Source organism: Pantherophis guttatus, chromosome 8, assembly GCF_059756535.1.
Source record: "Pantherophis guttatus breed Tessera chromosome 8, ASM5975653v1, whole genome shotgun sequence".
Classification (NCBI taxonomy): Eukaryota; Metazoa; Chordata; class Lepidosauria; order Squamata; family Colubridae; genus Pantherophis; species Pantherophis guttatus.
In genome coordinates, this window is record NC_142070.1 from 70,106,907 (window position 1) to 70,126,302 (window position 19,396).

Here is a 19,396-nt window from a genome sequence, read left to right on the forward strand (position 1 = left end):
AGACGTTAAAAAACCCATACACAACCACAAATACACAGAAAGCTCTACCCACAAAAAAGAAAGCAATTGGCTCTTGCTTTTTTTTTTTTTTTTTAATTTGATTTATATGCCACCCTTCTCCGGAGACTCAGGGCGGCTTACAATGTGCTCAGCAATAGCCTTCATGCTTTTGCATATTTATACAAAGTCAGCTTATTGCCCCCACAACTGGGTCCTCAATTTACCTACCTTAGAAAGGATGGAAGGCTGAGTCAACCTTGAGCCTTGGCGAGATTCGAACCTGCAGTAATTGAAGGCAGCGGGTCTTAATAACCAGCTTAATAACAGGGTGCCTTAGACCACTGTACTACCAAGGCTCTTTTCTGGAATGGAAAGGCATAGCGGAGGGGAAACTTTCTTAGGCAAGACATGGTAGCCACGCTATTTGGAATTAATACTTTGTGAGGTGTGTGGTCAAGTGTCTCTGTCCAGACAGGCTTTTAAAAAACTGGCTTAGAGTCGAACCACATGAAGAAAGAACAGAAAGTGCTAAAAGACGAAGAGCATACAACCATACAACCAAGCTCAGAGAACACCACAGACCTCACATTTCAACCCTGGGCTACAAATATTCCCTTCTGTTGGTAGGACACAGTGTGGATATGGTTTCATTCCCTTCCTTTCCAACTGACCTCTAGAGCACGGGTCTCCAAACTGGGCAATTTTAAGAGTTGTGGACTTCAGTTCCCAGAATTCCCCAGCCAGCCATGCTGGGGAATGTTGGGAGAGCCCTGCTCTAGAGTCTTTATTATGACTCTATGATCATATAGATCAGTGGTGGGTTCCTCCCGGTTCGGCCGAACTGGTAGCGGTGATATTATGATGTCACCAAACTGGTTCTCTTTGTCTGGGAGTTGGGCCCTCCCGCCTGCCCCCGCGTTATTCCTACCTTATATTTCTTTATTTTTAGCCCAGCTGATAGGCACGGAAAAGTGAATTTCCGCACCTCGGCTGGGCATATTCCTAACGTGCTTGCGTGGAGCGCAAGTTTGGCGTGCATGCGAGCGAAGCGAACATGCGCACGGCGATCACATGCAAAGCACGTGCACGAAGAGAACCGGTAGTAAAGCCGTTAGAACCCATCACTGATATAGATGTAATTACATATATGATGTATATGATGTAATCAGATACCAGAAGAATTCAAACTCTTACAATGGAAGCCCAAAGTTTGCTCACTGTTACCTGAAGAGTTTTGACTTTGCCAACGAGATTATCTTGTGACATTGCTTGAATCGACTCTTCGCTCTCTGCTCGCCCATCAGGCATAAAAATACTCTCATGGGAAAAGGCCCGTGTTCCCATGCTATAACTGGGAGACCTGAAAGACAATTTGGATACATAGGATTTTAAGTATGCCCTAAATTATCAACACAATGGGCTTCTGCTGGATTTTCTTTCTCTTTTTTTCCCCCTACTACCAGGCCATTTTTCAATGTCTTTGAATATGTAATACATTTCCCCCGCAGAGGAATGGATTTATTATACTTTACTTTCACCGCTTAAATAATGGGTATGCATCTGTACATAATTCCAGAGCTCCTATACAAGTTGCTGCCAAATTATAATTTGCATTATGAAAGGAAAATGTCCTGGTACACGAGGACCAATTCTGATGACCGTATGCCATGAATTTCATTCAATTTAAATTGTATTTAAAACCGATTATGTTCAAACCCATTTTAATTTTGCCTTGTCCCTGCCCATTTCTTTGTTGCTGTCACTTTCATGCTTGCAACCGCAGCTGTCCACGTGCGGCTTAAAAGACAAATATGGTTCTTGGCTTGAAAAAGACCGAGCATCTTTGGCTTAAACATTTGCCACAAGAACATCCAGTGAATATGAAAAGGAACAGCTCTGTAAAACCAGGTTATTCAAAGATGATTAGGGGACTGGAGGCTAAAACATATGAAGAACGGTTGCAGGAACTGGGTATGTCTAGTTCAGGGGTCAGCAACCTGTGGCTCTGGAGCTGAATGTGGCTCTTTCACCCCTCTGCTACGACTCCCTGTCACTCAAAATATGTATCGCAACCGCCAATGTGCGACAACCACCGGTATGCCATTTATTGAGTTTTTCAACCCCCGGTAGGTCAACCATGGATAAATCCAAGAGAAGAAAACAGAACGTTTAATTCAACTACATATGCTAGTTTTGTGGCCGCTCAATAAATAGGCAAAGGAAGGGTTTTGTGGCTCCCGGTGTTTTCTTTTCTGTTGGAAATGGGTCCAAATGACTCTTTTGAGTGTTTAAGATTGCAGACCCCTGGTCTAGCTTAATGAAAAGAAGGACTAGGGGGAGACATGATAGCAGTGCTCCAATATCTCAGGGGCTGCCACAAAGAAGTGGGAGTCAAGCTATTCTCCAAAGCACCTGAGGGCAGGACAAGAAGCAATGGGTGGAAACTAATCAAGGAGAGAAGCAGCTTAGAACTAAGGAGAAATTTCCTCACAGTTAGAACAATTAATCAGTGGAACAACTTGCCTCCAGAAGTTGTGAATGCTCCAACACTGGAAGTTTTTAAGAAGATGTTGGATAACCATTTGTCTGAAGTGGTGTAGGGTTTCCTGCCTAAGCAGGGGGTTGGACTAGAAGACCTCCAAGGTCCCTTCCGGCTCTGTTCTGAATTCTACATTAGAAACACGATTCCAAATATGGCAATATAACTGTGCTGTGGTCCTACTGTGCTTTGCACAATTCTAAGAACATGATCATTCCAAAAAGATCAAGTTGTTATCACCTATTTTTAGAGTGCAGGAATCTGCCTCCCACTCCCATATTGAAGCACGCACAAATAGAAATGAGAAAATGTAAAAGATGAATAATGCTATGGGTGGCCCTGCTTACAAAACTCCCTTGAGTCTGCCTGCCTCGATATTGATGTTCTTCTGAAGATTGCCATTCAAAAATAAGAATCTGTTGCGATTATTGGTATTCTGTCATATCATAGAGGAACCATCAGAAAAGAAAAAGCAAGTTTGAACAAACAGATATGCTTGGAGCAAGCTCCCGCTATGTGCTCAATGGCCCTTAAATGGCATGGTAATGCTATGACAACTGTTGCCAGGATACACGTGAGGTACTCCTTAGACCACAGCGATGATCGCATCCAAGGACAAATTAACAGTAGAACGTTATTAGAAATTTAAGATAGAATTGTATCTCCTAAATCAGATTTTTTTTTTAGTCCTTCGGTTGGTATTTCTACATTTTATTAAATAACTGCCTCTATACTACTACAACTTGCAGTAACTACAGTAAGTGGTCTGCGTAAACAGTTCCACCATACAAATTTACTTGAAGTGATATAGTAGGTAATGCTATAATTATAGCATTTTCTTACCAACGGGAGATGTGACTGACATCAGGAGAATCAACACATGAGCATATCCTTTCTGAGATTACAGGACTCAGATACCCTGACTGTTCCAATATTTAGGAGGCTGCCACAAAGAAGAGGGGGTCAACCTATTCTCCAAAGCACCTGAAGGCAGGACAAGAAGCAACGGATGGAAACTAATCAGGGACAGAAGCAACCTAGAACCAAGGAGAAATTGCCTGACAGTTAGAACAATTAAACAGTGGAGCAATTTGCCTCCAGAAGTTGTGGAAGCGCCAACAAGTTTTTAAGAAGAGATTGGAACAACCATTTGTCTGAAATGGTATAGGGTTTTCTGTATGAGCCGGGGTTGGACTAGAAGACCTCCAAGGTCCCTTCCAACTCTGTGATTCTATTATTCTGATTATGCTTCTATATCTTTCTCTTATTATCTTACTAGCTGTACCCGGCCACGCATTGCCATGGCTCAGTCTTGGGGTATACAATATTTTTTGACCGAGTGCCAATAATTTCCCTCTGTAACTCAGGTCATGCCTACTTTGCCTCCGTCCCACCAGTCTTTTCACTCGGTCGATTGGATTCAGACCTGAGTTGCCTTTCTCTACGTTTCTTTTTGGACTTTAACGTCACTTAATCAATTGCTTTCTTGGACTTTTACCTATTTGGTGCTTGTATTGGGAGAGCTGCGTGTTGTGGGATTGGCAGAGGCCTCTGGCCGGGCTGGCGTCAGTGAGTTTGTGTTCCTGGGGCTCCGGGACGGTGGCCGCCGACAAATATTGTGAATCCAGCAGCCATCCGGAGGTTTGTCTTCGGACGCCTCCGAGGATATTTTGCCGCAGGTGTAAGAGCTGGTTTCCCGGCTTGCCGGTATAACCGCCTTCACATTCGCAGCTCTCCGCACCACAGGCAGCATCGGGGTCCCTGCCAAAGGTATGGCATACTCCGTTAGTCGGGAGGACGCTTTGCGGCAGTTGACATTTCCCGCCATTTTGCTTGTGGGTTTGGCAGCAGCAGCACTGAGGGGAAAAGACCCAGCTCGCGCCTGCCATTGTGGTGCTGCGACGTTAAAGTCCAAAAAGAAACATAGAGAAAGGCAACTGAGGTCTGAATCCAATCGACCGAGTGAAAAGACTGATGGGACGGAGGCAAAGTAGGCGTGACCTGAGCTACAGAGAGAATCGTAAAATATTTAGTATAGCGTGTGTTGCTTTTATGTCCAACTGATGGCGCTGTTTTTTAAAAAAGCATGTTTTTACCTGTCACAGGTGTGACATCTATATAATACAGATATATAAAAATACGCGCGTATTCGAATGCACCGTTGTGTCAAAATTTCAAAGCAATCGGTGAAGAACTTTCGGAGAATTAAGATTTTGAACAAACAAACATTTACATTTTTAGTTATATAGATTACTTTTTCTTATTATCTGACCCTTCATTATAGGATGGCTATCAGCTGAATGTCTGAAATAATGTATGATGGCTGTTATTACACATGTTGAGAAAGGGGAATGTCCTCTAATGCTAATCAACAGGAAATACAGATACCCTTGAAATAGGCACAACTTTCAGTGACGAGCCTCAACTGTAATTTCCGATAACAAGAAGAAGGCCAATTATCTTCAAGCCACAGTTGTCTCACCTCAGACAATGCTGTACTTATGGCATTACAGGCTGCCTTGGGTTTTATTATGTCCTGAGCATGGCACAGTCTGATAGATGAAGATACTGAAACTGTCATCTTGAAATTATTTCCTTTGGTGAACAAATTATAGAATCAGTTCCTTCACAAGAAGTGTGTTGAAGTAATTATATTATATATGCGTATTAGAAATGTCTCCACAACACACCACTTCTGTATTAGTTCTAGGCTGCATAAACAGAGGGATAAAATCAAGATCACGTGACGTGTTAATACCACTTTATAATGCCTTGGTAAGTAAGGCCACACATGGAATTCTGCATTCAGTTTTGGTCGCCATGATGTAAAAAAGATGTGGAGACTCTAGGAAGAGTGCAGAGAAGAGCAACAAAGATGATTAGGGGACTGGAGGCTAAAACATATGAAGAATGGTTGCAAGAAAGAGTATGTCTAGTTTAATGAAAAGAAGGACTAGGGAGACATGATAGCAGTGTTCCAATCTCTCAGGGGCTGCCACAAAGAAGAGGGAGTCAAGCTATTCTCCAAAGCACCTGAAGGCAGGACAAGAAGCAATGGGCGGAAACTAATCAAGGAGAGAAGCAACTTAGAACTAAGGAGAAATTTCCAGACAGTTAGACCAATTAATCAGTGGAACAACTTGCCTCCAGAAGTTGTGAATGCTCCAACACTGGAAATTTTTAAGATGTTGAATAACCATTTGTCTGCAGTGGTGTAAGGTTTCCTGCCTAAGCAGGGGGCTGGACTCCAAGGTCCCTTACAAGTCGGTTTTTCTATTATATCTTAATAAACCGCTCCCATGTAACATCTCTCCTGCGCGAGCTGCACTGGCTCCCGTTGGTCTTCCGGGTGCGCTTTAAGGTGTTGGTTCTCACCTTTAAAGCACTCCATGGCTTAGGGCCAGGGTACCTACGAGACCGCCTGCTGCTACCGATAACCTCCCACTGGCCAATACGCTCTCACAGAGAGGGCCTCCTCAGGGTGCCGTTGCTCAAGGAATGTTGGCTGGCGGCCCCCAGGGGGAGAGCCTTCTCTGTGGAGGCACCCGCCCTGTGGAATGAGCTACCTCCTGGAATACGACTGATCCTGGACCTCCCGACCTTCCGTAAGGCCCTGAAGACTTATTTCTTCCAGCAAGCCGGCCTAGCCTAAATGGTTTTTAATGGGATTTTTAAATTTTTATAGACTTGGGATTTTAAATTGGGAGGCCGATTGATTTAATCTCTTTTAATTATTGTAACTTTTGTATTGTATGTATTTTAATTTTGGCTGTTCACCGCCCTGAGTCCCTTTTGGGAGAAAGGCGGTATACAAATTAAATTAAATGAAATAAATAAATAATAAAATAAACACCAAAGGTTAGATTTCATTCAAATGAGATTTTCAGAACTTTAACTACTACACCTCTCCTGGTCCTGGAAGATTCTTGGATGAGAAGTGAACCTTCTTCAAGGAAAAACAAAGTCCACCTGCCTTGTGAAAAAGCACCTTTGGGACAACATTGACCTAAATGACTGAGAATTTCCATAGACTCACTTCTCCTGGCTTAGCCTCAAGGCAATGGATTAGATTCAGCAATGGCAGCATGCCAAAATTTCATTACCTCAAGCCACTGTTGGTCTCTTCATCAGAAGACAGCGCTCCGTTACAGACATTTCCAAAGGAACTGCTTGCCTTCAACTTGGTGGTCTCACGATCTGGCGTTGTCTCCCGTTTTTTTCTCCTTCCAAACAACTTCTTGAAGGGCTGAAACTTACTGCCCTTTTTCTTATCTGCAGATAACAAGGCAAATTATACATAAAGGCTCATCATCATTTCATCCGCAAACATTCCGGGAAACAAAAACTTAGTTAAGAAGCCACTCAAAAAGATGGAAGTCCAAACCAGTTGCAAATCTATGGGAATATTTAGACCAGGAGTTCCCAAACTTGGCAGTTTTAAGACTTGTGGACTTCAATAACGTTTGTATTACATGTATTTTTATCGTTCGCTGTTCACCGCCCTGAGTCCCTTAGGAATAGGGCGGTATATAAATTTAATAAATAAATAAATAAATAAATAAATAAGTAAATAAACTCCCAGAATTCTCCAGCCAGCGGGAGTTGAAGTCCACAAGTCTTAAAACTGCCAAGTTTGAAGGCCTCTGATTTAGACAATAAAAACACATCTGTCTATTGCAGTTGAAAACCCTATCTTGCAAAAACAGAACAAAATTCATAAAAAATGTGCATGCTACAGTGTTGTAGTTTTTTCCTTCACTTTTTATAAATAGTAGATATTGGGTCGGTTTGATTATTAGATAGAGAGTGAGAACTCCTCATCCGAAATATCTGTTTATATATTTTTCTTGTAAAAATAAGTTATGTCAACTCTGGACATAAAGAACCCTAACATAAGGATGAGAAATTTTATAACTATTCGTAAAGGGAGGATAATTTATCAGGACTTTTTTTTAAAAAAAATTCAGCATCCAGCCGGAGTGGCTTTGTTTATGTTTAATGTTAGATGTTTGGATCATTTTTTCCCCCTTTTTTTCCTTTTTTGTACATATTTTTTTAATGTACTATATGTTCTTATTTTTGGATGTATGTTTTTTCTGGTTTTTTTTCCTGTTTTGTATTTTATTCCCATTGATAAAACATAATAAATATATATTTAAAAAATGTTCATCCTGTAGTATTTAGATGATCAAGATACTTCTTTAAAGAAATGGTAGACAACAACAAGAATGCTTCATTGGTATAAAACTGAAAGAGGAAAGGCTAGTATTTAGATTTTGGTGGCATTGGGCGTGGCTTTTGCTCATCTTCCTAAAGGAATGGCAAGGACGATAGAAGCTAGTCTTATAATGTAGTGAAAGAAAATTGCATTTAAACTGCAGAGAGTGAGAACTGATGGCAAATGGTAATTCTTGTTTTTATGTTATGCCTTGTCTTTATGAGCACGTAGCAACCACTCTGGACTATGTCCGTGCCACAGCATAGCACTGAAGTATTTATGGTGAATTAAAATATTCAGTTCTCAGTCATTGGTTGGTACAAGTGATGTCATGGGTAGGCAAAGAATTTTAACTAACAGTGATCCTTTTCTCCGCTCTCTGAAAGGCCAGCTGGAATGACCAGGGTCCATATAATCTTATACTGACTGTATAAATGATGGGCATAGCGGTGCAGTGGCCTAGAAGTGGAGCTCTCGCCTCACAATCAGGAGGCTGTGAGTTCGATCCTAGGTAGTGGCAGATATTTCTCTCTCTGGGCTCAGTGAGTAATTATCAGCTACGAACTCTGCATTGGTGCAGTGGTGGGTTTCAACATTTTTTACTGCTGGTTCTGTGGGCGTGGCTTGGTGGGCGTGGCAGGGGAAGGATACTGTATAATCTCCATTTCCTCCCCAATACAGGGGAAGGTTACTGCAAAATCCCCATTTCCTCCCGATCAGCTGGGACTTGGGAGGCAGAGAATAGATGGGGGCGGGGCCAGTCAGAATTTTTTACTACCGGTTTTCCGAACTACTCAAAATTTCCGCTACCGGTTCTCCAGAACTGGTCAGAACCTGCTGAAACCACCTCTGCATTGGTGACAGGAAGGGCATCCGGTTAGTAAGCACTCAGCTCCATTCAGTTGCCCCAACTCCACCCCGATGTAAGGGATTACGGGGTCATTAAAAGACAAAAAAACCCCCGATGGGCATGATCCACATAGGATCATGGCCAGTGGTGGGATTCAAGTAATTTAACAACCGGTTCTCTGCCCTAAGAGCCTGTGGGCCTGGGTTGATTCTAAACTGATTTTGTAGATTTTTAAATTCTTAAATCTTAAATTGGAATTCCCACGTTTAACCTTATTTATTGGATATTCTGTTTTAATTTGTCTTTCAACTTTTGTATTCTCTGTTTCTTATTCTTGTGAGCCGCCCTGAGTCCTTCGGGAGAAGGACGGCATATAAATCAAATATAAATAAATAAATAAATAAATAAATAAATAAATAAATAAATAAATAAATAAATAAATATTTCTTCCAACAACCAGTTTGCCAAACTGCTCAGAAAGTTAACAACCGGTTCTTCCGAAGTGGCGCGAACTGGCTGAATCCCATCACTGATCATGGCCGTCATTACTTTAAAAACTGCATTCACAGTTGGACTGCCAAATACAGAATAGGAGGCAATTTGTAAACATAGCTGCATTTGAGATTCTGTATGAAAAAAGCACGGGTCCTGTGATTATTCTGGTTAATCCATTCTAATTCACTTTATTACCTTGTAAAATGTTAAAAAAAAAATCAGAACTTCATCGGACATGTTTCCCAGTATTGATAGAGATGACTATTTACCAAGTGGCAATTGTTCAAGTTGCCCTTGTAACTCCTTGTTCATTATTTGCCATAGGGAAGATATTTTTGATAAACTGCAAACATAGGAGATACTGTACAACAGTATCTCGCTAACTACAGCTAGGATACCAAAGACCTTAATACAGAGGTCTTCAAACTTTGCAGCTTTAAGACTTGTGGACTTCAACTCCCAGAAGTTGAAGTCCACAAGTCTTAAAGCTGCAAAGTTTGAGGACCCCTGCCTTAATAAATCATAGTGGTAAATTTGGTAAATGATTTTTATACCCCAAAGGCCAATAAAAACTCAGCTCTAAAGAGAAAAAAAAACAGCAAATCATAAGAACAATTACACTTAAAATGAACATACAGTATATCATTAACAGATGATATTTTAGTTTTTATAACTGCAAAACAGAAAAATATTGGACATATTCAAGATCTGGTTGAAGCCAAAGCAAATAAAACTAGGATATATTTGAATTTTAAAAAAAATACCACAACACAAATGGTGTTAAATACATTGTCATTTAAGGAGACCCTTAATGAAATTCAAGCTGGAAATGGGATATTGCAAACCATTTTTCTTTTTTGTCTAACCCATAATTACCTCACTAAAACTAAATTGCAAGTGAAGCATCTAATTTCAAAACAAATTGCACTTCATATATTGCTAATACTATATTACTCAAACAAGCTGAGCCAATTAATGATATAATAGCTAAAGGCACATTTCCATTCCATGGGTTAAAGCATTAGTAAATTTATTTTTCACAGGAGATCAATTTAGAAAACACAATTTCAGGATTTATATAAATGAATTGTCACTGTAATAGCTCTGATTTGTTAATTTAATATTTTTGTTGATTTTCAGACAGAAATGATAAAAGTTAAGAGGCCTCTTATGAACTAAATCCATCCATTTTGATTTAATTACTTTTTTTCGCTGCACTAAATTCATTTTAATCCATTTCTATGTCTTTACTTTTTAAAATCTATCTCAAATGTGCCTGCATGTACTATGTGTTCTCCTTCAAAGAACCTTTTTATTCCATTCCTTTGAGATATGCCTTTTTGTGCAGTTTTCTATTGTATCCATTTCATAAATGTTTGCCTATTGCAATGAATTTTATTTTATGCACCTCATAAATTTCCTTATAATTTATGGATTTGAACTGTGAACTTTTATACAATACTCAGAAAAGCACAAATCTTAGGATACCAATTGTATTTCTGTTAATATATAGAATTAGTAAATGCCAAAGTTTACCCTTCATTTAAGTTTGTTTACCAGTTTTCATAGTTTTATTTTAAATATAATCCTACTACAATTTGTTTATATTTTAAAATATTTCCCTTCAAAAACCTTTTAAACCACATTAGAAGTTGTCCCTCTTATATTTCTGACCATTTTTCAACCATATATCTTTCTTATTATTTTAAAGTCTAAAATGTATATGCAAATGTTATTCTAAAAATATTTTAATTAAAAAGACAAGAAAAAAAAAAGACTTAAGGTATCTAATGTATTTTCCAATAAATCTTCAAGCTTTTATACAATCCCAGGTTAACATTTCAAACTACATAAAGACTAATTACAGCCTCTTGTCTGTATGACTCTTTTTGATGTATCTCACTATCAAAGAGCTTTTCAAACTAACTTTACAAATTATTTGTGTGCTAGACAGGAAAAGAGGTCAGAGAGAGAGCAGCTCTCAGAAGGAAGACTAGTTCACACATCCTTCTTGATAATTTGATGATTAGCAAGGTTGTTAGCTAGATTGTGCATGACCATCTGGGACCAAGTTTGATCTCAAACATAACAAATAGAAATTCTGTTATATAAAAGGTAGTATGTTTCTAAAAATCTTTGCAAGGGTTGCCAGTAAGCTTCCAAGCCCAATTCAAAGTTCTGGTTAATATCTATAAAGTCCTATTTGAAGTAGCACTAGGACCGTGATGGCGAACCTATGGCACGCATGCCACAGGTGGCACACAGAGCCATATTAGTGGGCACGCCAGCTCAGCTCTGGGGTGCATGCGCGTGCCGGCCAGCTGATTTTCGGGCCTTCTGGGCCCACCAGAAGTAGGGAAACAGGCTGTTTCCTGCCTCTGGAGAGCCTAGGGGCGGGGTGGGGAAGGCCCGTTTTTCTTTCTTACCTGGTTCCAGATCCTCTCTGTGTATCTGGGAAGGGCGAAAACAGCCTTTCCCACTCCCTTGGAGGCCCTACAGAGGCTGAAAGGGCCCATTTCCCCACTCCCGGTGGGACAGGAAGTGACGTTTTTTCCTGTCCCCAGCCTCCAGAAATTCCTAGAGAGGCTCCTAGAGCCTCATATTTTCATGAGGCACTGCATTAAGTGGTACCATTTGTATGATTAATGTTAAATGACCAAAATAAAGGACAAGGGGTGGGGTTGTTTTGTTTTTGAAAAATAAATAAAGCTAAAGGGCAGCTTTCTAAAATAAACCACTTATAATAAAGGACATATGGTACTGGCAGAGCCTTCTTATGCATTAATTTTGGGAACAGTAGTGCTGCTAAGGCCAGAAATGAAAAACCTCACCAAGTAAAATGGGAAGGAATGCTCTAAATCAGAACTGGGAATGATGGCCCCTGTATGACTGGTGGACTTCAACTCCCAGAATTCTTGAGCCAGCATGGCTGACTCAGGAATTCTGGGAGCTGAAGTCCACCAGTCATACAGGGGCCATCGTTTCCCACCTCTGCTCTAAATGGTACAAGGCTAACTTCTCACAACTAGTAGAGTTTGTTGCTACCCAAAAAAGTGCTTCCTCAAAACAACTACGAGCACAACTTAAAACTACTTAACAGCATCACAAACACATTGTCCCCGGAAAAAACTGGGCTGGGTATTTTTCTACAAGTATCACAAGAGGTAACAGTAGACTACACCATCAAAAAATGTAGTAATCGCAGATTAATGTCCTGGATGATGCTAGGTGACAGCTATGGAGGCGAATTTTGTAGGAACAGCTTATAAAATACCTTAGGGTTGTCTACTGCGCGATCAAAATGTATGCCAGCTATTAATCTTTCCATCTTTGTGGATCTTCATATTACTGTGGAAAATCACGTTAAAGCATCTGCACTTTGTTTTGATAAGAGTAAGATCAATAGACACAGTATATGCCAGCCTAATGGAAAACAAGATAACTTGCTGAGATTTAAAACCAATTAACCAGAAATTTATATAATATGCTTCCCCTTTTAGAGCTAAGTGAAGAAAAGCTGAAGCTTAACTTTGGCTTTGTTGAGCTATTGCAAAATGGGATGCCATAAGTAATTACTGCAAATTCAAAACAGCACGGATAAATTGCCAGGCCTTTGTATAGCTTAGCCAATATGAGTTTGCTAGGGCTTGACAAAGGTAATTCCATATTGCAACATGGACCTTATTTATACAATTATGAATCTTGTTCTAATATCTTTTCCATATTAATTAATACAGAATATGCTTTTATTAGAAGGGATGCAGTGGCTCAGTAGCTAAGACGCTGAGCTTGTCGATCGAAAGGTCGGCAGTTCAGCGGTTCGAATCCCTCGTGCCACGTAACAGGGTGAGCTCCCGTTACTTGTCCCAGCTTCTGCCAACCTAGCAGTTCGAAAGCACGTTAAAAATGCAAGTAGAAAAATAGGGACCACCTTTGGTGGGAAGGTAACAGCGTTCCGTGCGCCTTTGGCGTTTAGTCATGCCGGCCACATGACCATGGAGACGTCTTCGGACAGCGCTGGCACTTCGGTTTTGAAACGGAGATGAGCACCGCCCCCTAGAGTCGGGAATGACTAGCACATATGTGCGAGGGGAACCTTTACCTTTATCTTTACCTTTATACTTTTATTAATGCTGGCTGGAAGAACTATTTCAACATGTTCTGGGAGAAAAGGAATCCTTTTTTTCTTTTAGCCTGGCATGTTCAAAGATCTTACATTTTCAATTAAAAACCATGTTTCACCCACTGTAATTTCCCCAGTACTTGTTTCTGTTCTATCTTTAATGCAGATTTTTAACTCTGGTGTTGTCAAAAGGGAGAAGAGAAGAGAAATGTAGGCAGAACATATAAAAATGAATGTTTCAATCCTTCCATACCTAAATGTAGGCATTAAAAAAAACCCTGAAATAAACATAAAAGCCCTTCTGAAAAACAGCTCATGAAGTATACATGTAGCCCTCGCTTAAGGACTGACCTGTATACTTCACGGTGCAAAGACAATCATTTTTAAAGCAAGTAGATAAAAGCAATCTTTAAGATGCACAAGTAGCTGACTTTTACTTTGAATGCTAATTGACCTAGTTAGTTAGTAGGTTAGCTTTTATGTGACTCCATTTCCAAAGATTCCAGGTGGCTAATAAACAACATAAAATGCAAACATAAACATCAGGAACGTAAGGTCCTGACGTGTCCCCATTTTGGCAGCAAAATCTTCAAATGTTTTTTTCCCCCAAATAGCCAGGTTTTCATGGTCTTTCGGAAGAATAAGCAGGGGTGATCTGAATAAGTGAGGTAGTTGATCCAGAAGCAGGTGGCATCTGGAGAGAGAACTCAAACTGAGCTTCCCGCATAGGGTTTACTAGCAGATCTAAAATCCTCTCCATTCCATCTGACCAGATGGACATAGTCAACTAGGAGAAAGCGCCCTTGAAGATATACCAGTTGGGAATCAGAGGTATTTCACGAGGAGAGTCCTCCGCTCCTCTGTCCGCAACGAAAGACCTTATGCCACCAGGCTTGAAATTTTAGGCTTGGACAACCTAGAAGTGTGATGGCAAACCTATGGCACGCGTGCCACAGATGGCATGTGGAGTCATATTGGTAAGCATGCGAGTTCAGCTCCGGCACGCATGCACGCGCTGGCCAACTGATTTTCGGGCCTTCTGGGCCCACCGGAAGTCAGGAAACAGGCCGTTTCCGGCCTCCGGAGGGTCTCTGGGGAGTAGGGAAGGCTGTTATCACCTTCTCAAGGCTCCTAGAAAGCATCTGGAGCCTGGGGAGGGTGAAAAACGGGCCTACCAGGCCCACTGGGACATCACATGCCACAAGCGGGGAGAGCAGGGGGGTCGTGCGCACACACGTGGGGGTGTGTGGGGTGCATAGAATTATGGGTGTGGGCACACGTGCGCGAGCCCCCCGGCTCACCCCGCTTTTGGCACGCGATGGCAAAAAGGTTAGCCATCACTGACCTAGAATTATGCCGCCTAAGCGTAGAACACAAAATTATCCGCTACAACGTCCTACCTGTCAATGACTACTTCAGCTTCAACCGCAATAATACACAAGCACATAATAGATACAAACTCAAGGTAAACCGCTCCAAACTCGACTGCAGAAAATACAACTTCAGCAACAGAGTGGTCAATGCCTGGAATGCACTACCTGATTGTGGTTTCTTCCCCAAACCCCCAAAACTGTCTACTGTTGACCTCACCCCATTCCTAAGAGGTCTGTAAGGGGTGTGCATAAGGGCACCAGCGTGCCTTCCGTCCCTGTCCTACTGTCCCCATTTATTTGTACCCATTTCCTGTATTAATATCCATGTTTATACTTATTCCTGTTATCTCGTACATGTTTGATAAACTAAATATATAAATAAAATAAATAAATAAAATCATTCCGGACTTGAACTACCATCTCAAATCACGCCTAGAAGCTGACTAGTAATCAATATAGCTCCTGGAATACAGTACATGGATGAACCCAAGGACTATTTGGGATACCGCAAGTTGAACTAGCTGACGATTCCACATGCTTTAAGAGTAACCTGATGGCTTGAGACATTTCATTAGCTGTTGGCTGGGAACAGCAGACGCCTCCTAGATTGGTTCATTCAACAGACAGAATCTGTTTCCAGCTCTGCTCCATTTCAGATGTGGATCTGGAAGACTTAGATCAATCCCTAGTCCGCGGACAGGCACCGGTGCGCGGCATGCCAGAAACTGGGCCGCGCAAACAAGCGAAGCTCCATCCACAGAATGCAGTAAGCATACAAAACCATGCCCCCTCTGGTCCACAGAAAAACCTCTATCCACAGTATCAATCAGAGGTGGTATTCAGCCGGTTCGGACCGATTCTCCTGAACCGGTAGCGGAAATCATAGGTGGGCCCCTCCACCTGTCCCAGCTCTATGCCATCCTATTTAGGCACGTTTTTGAGGCCGGGCACATTTGTGGAAGGCGCGCGCAAGAGCAAAATGCATGTGTGGAAAACGAGCGCACATGCGAACTGTGCACACGAAGCAAGTGTGCACGTGGGGGGCGAACTGGTAGTAACATAATGTGAAACCCACTGCTGGTACCAGTTCCTGGTGCCCAAAAGGTTGGGGGCCACTGACTTAGATGATTGTCTCATTGTCTGGATGAGCTCTAAATGTAATCCAAATTCCCACACATCCTTTAGCTCAAACAAATTGCGGCAGTCCTTATCAGAATGGCTTGCCCCAAAACTTTTTCTACCATTCTAACAGATGAAAATGTTCGATATTTATCGTTCGTTATATGGCTATTGGATTCCCAAGAGACCAGTGCAATTTTTCAGGTGCTAAAATTATTTTAATCATCCCTTCTGCTAAGGGATGATGGTACCAGTTTTCACGACTAAAATGATGATTTAAAAAATGAATTTCCTTTCTTTTTTTCGATGCATTGGAGAGCATAGGATTACCGTTGAGAAACTTTGCTAAAAGTACACAGGGGAAAAAAAATTCACGCTCAGGAGAACTGCATTTTTCCAAATGTCACATTGCATAGTAAAAGCTGAAAAAATAGCATATAAGGAACAACAGATGATACATAGAAAATTTTATTCAATGTAAAACTTGCTTGCAATTATTGAAAGTCAGCATTGCCTTTCCACAATACACCACAATAAAAACTGGCAACACCTCTGTTGCAAATAACATTTCAGATATATTTCGTGAAGAGGACAGATATATTTAAAAACCTTCTGCTAATATTTCAGACCTGTATTTTTTTTTCTTAAAACCAACTTAATTAATTTTCTAATACTGCAAAGAATGTCATTATTAAATCCCTGCCATTGAAGCTGTGGAACTTCCTGGAGAAGATAATATATGCATGAGATGTACGTGTCATGTATCTATTATCTTTCTATAGATATAAAAATAAAAATGCTGGAAACAAAACGATCTTCCAAATCAGGGGTGGGTTCTAAATTTTTTTTCTACTGGTTCTGTGGGCGTGGCTTATTTTGTGGGTGTGGCTTGGAGGTCATGTGACTACGTGGGCGTGGCTAGCTGGTCAGAGTCATTTCTGGAAGGTCCTCGTACTTACCACCAGTCCTCGCACTTACGACCCGACTCATTTGTTTGCTTTTAACACTGATCAGCTGTGGGACGGCCCTTTGAAGCCCCGCAGCAAGAGTTTAAACAGTTGTTTTCCCTCTAGTCATCAGCTGGGACTCAGGAGGCAGCAATAGATTGGGGGTGGGACCAAATAAAAGGTAAGAATAATGTGGGGGGTTGGGGGGGAGGGAACGGTTCGGTGACGTCATATCGTCACCGCTATCGGCTCGGCTGAACTGGACCGAACCGGGAGGAACCCACCACTGTTCCAATGCTTCTTAAATGTATTACTAGCCATTTGTCATATCTGCAGAGTGTGGAAAGGAAAAGCAGTACTTTATCCGCTTCCATAAAAGGCAAATTACTCATTTGCATTAGCTTTACTATAGATTTTTACTGATCAGATAAGTATCTCTACAGCAAGGTGTCAAATTGGCGGCCCGCGGGCCAGATGAGTCACACGCAGGCCACGCCCACCCCAGCTCCGTGAAGGGGAAAAATGTCATGAAACGTCACGTGACGGCAACGTGACGCCGCAAGTTTACCCGTGCTCTACAAGCTTAGAAAGCTAAAAAATTTTATTATCACTGTGATCAGAAATACTTTTTATCATTGCATCAAATTATTCGCAAAAATAATTGATCTAGGTTCAATTGCATCATCAGGAATTGGTAAACAATTGGCAGCTAGCCAGTCACAAATACAGGAATGTCATTGGTCTACTCTAAAACAGTTGCCAAAGCCTTCACTTTGATTTCTGAACTATGGTAGCATAAAAGACAAGCTTGTTCTCCACATTACCTACAAACTAATTTACCAAAATGTCTCCACAATGCTTTCACCCCCCCCCAATTGTTTAACAGTACAAGTCAATTGTTGATGCATTGCATAATGAGAACCCCCTATGAACATGTCCTTTTTGTGGCTTTACAGCAAAAGCAAACTTTTAGCAAGGGTTGCCCAGTTGCTGGGTGGGCGTCAGTGATGGGTTCCTCCCGGTTCGGTCCGGTTCGGCCGAGCCGGTAGCGGTGACGATATGACGTCACCGAACCAGTTCTCCCCCCCCCCGCCGCCCTCCCCCCCCACGTTATTCTTACCTTTTATTTGGTCCCACCCCCAATCTATTGCTGCCTCCTGAATCCCAGTTGATGACTAGAGGGAAAAAAACCTTTAAACTCTTGCCACGGGGCTTCAAAGGGCCGTCCTACAGCTGATCAGTGTTAAAAGCAAACAAATGAGTCGGGTCGTAAGTGCGAGGACCTTCTAGAAATGACTCTGACCAGCTAGCCACACCCACCTAGTCACATCACCTCCAAGCCACACCCACAAAATAAGCCACGCCCACAGAACCGGTAGTAAAAAAATTTAGAACCCACCCCTGGTGGGCATGTCCATGGTGGGTATGGCCATTCAGCGTTTTTGCCCTCCCCGGGCTCCGGAGGCCTTCCTCAAGCCTCCAGGAAGGTGAAAAAGGCTTCCCCAGACTCCGGAGGCCTTCTGGAGGCCAGAAAAGGGCCCGTTTTCAGCCTTCCTGAACTTCCGGTAGGCCCATTTTTCGCCCTCCCCGAGCCTCCACGCATGCTCTGCACTTACTTGCATCCAAAACTGGCTGTGTGGGGACTCCTGAGAGGGGAGGGGCGGGATGGGATGGGCAGGGCCATCCAGGAATGGGATTTGGGGTTTCTCCGAACTGTACAGAATCTTAGCTAGAGGTTCTCCCGAACCCCTGCAAACCCCCAGCAACCCACCCCTGTGTATGCATCAGTCCCATCAATATCAAAGCAGTTTATCTGCTTGTTTCCCAATTTTTATTTAACCTCCCACTTAACGAACAACATGGCAGATCTCACTTGTTATTCAACATCTTCGCTGTTCTCAGAAAAATATATTGCTGGCACTGTTGATTTTGGAACTGAAATAAAAGTGGCATTTGGAACTTTTAGCTTTGCATACAACTGTAACCTGCTTAGCCAAGCTGAGAATGTAATCCTCTATTGTATACTTGTAGGAAGTTAGCACCTACCCCTCTTCTAGGAAAACAAGATACTTTAGGAAATATTAAAAGGGCAGAATATTTCCCCTTAAAGGGAGGCATAAACTCACCCCCCCCTCCACCTTTGTCAATGGGCTATTAAGGTCTGGGCCAGTTTCTTCTACATAACAAAAATCTACCTCCTTCAGGCAGAGCCATAGTAGGAATTGCCCAAAGCCCTTTCATTACATCATCACCCAGAAAAGCTCAACCAAGCCTGGGACTCAGACAATCTACAAAGTTACCCCTGCATGGCCCCATGGGAGTCTGACAACCAATCAGAATACAAGCTCAAATTCAAAGCCCAACAGAGGGTATAAATCTATCTCTGTCTCTCATCCATGTGCCTTTTTGCCCAGGACCTCAAAGCCATGTGGTTCTGTCCACCATTAAACTATATTTTCAAGCAGTCTCCGTGTTTCCAGTGTCTTTCTCTCCACTTGGAACTGAACCCAGATGGACATTTCTTCCAACACACTTCTACTCGGTTAATATTTGCAGGATTAAAAAAGAGGAACCAAAGCAAAGTACGTGAAACTCTTCAGAATTCATTAGGAAGGAATGTTTGAACTGGGATCTCCATACACAGACATAGTCACTTCTTTGTGAGGTATACATGAAGATTCTTCTCTTCCTTCACCTATCTTGTTTTTCCAATTCCCATCAAAGCCCCCCCC

General features: G+C 41.8%; 1 protein-coding gene across 4 annotated transcripts in view; it reads right to left on the bottom strand.

Annotated features, from left to right (window-relative positions):
• The window catches only part of CRACD (capping protein inhibiting regulator of actin dynamics), a 174,142-nt gene that overhangs the window by 45,555 nt on the left and 109,191 nt on the right, over window positions 1-19,396 (bottom strand). For all 4 annotated transcript variants that reach the window (XM_087874926.1, XM_087874924.1, XM_087874925.1 and 1 more), the window contains 2 exons: window positions 6,643-6,811; window positions 1,225-1,360 (listed from right to left, as the gene is read on the bottom strand). In XM_087874926.1, the coding sequence (XP_087731052.1) occupies window positions 1,225-1,360; window positions 6,643-6,811 (305 nt within the window). The remainder of the gene's footprint in view (window positions 1-1,224; window positions 1,361-6,642; window positions 6,812-19,396) is intronic.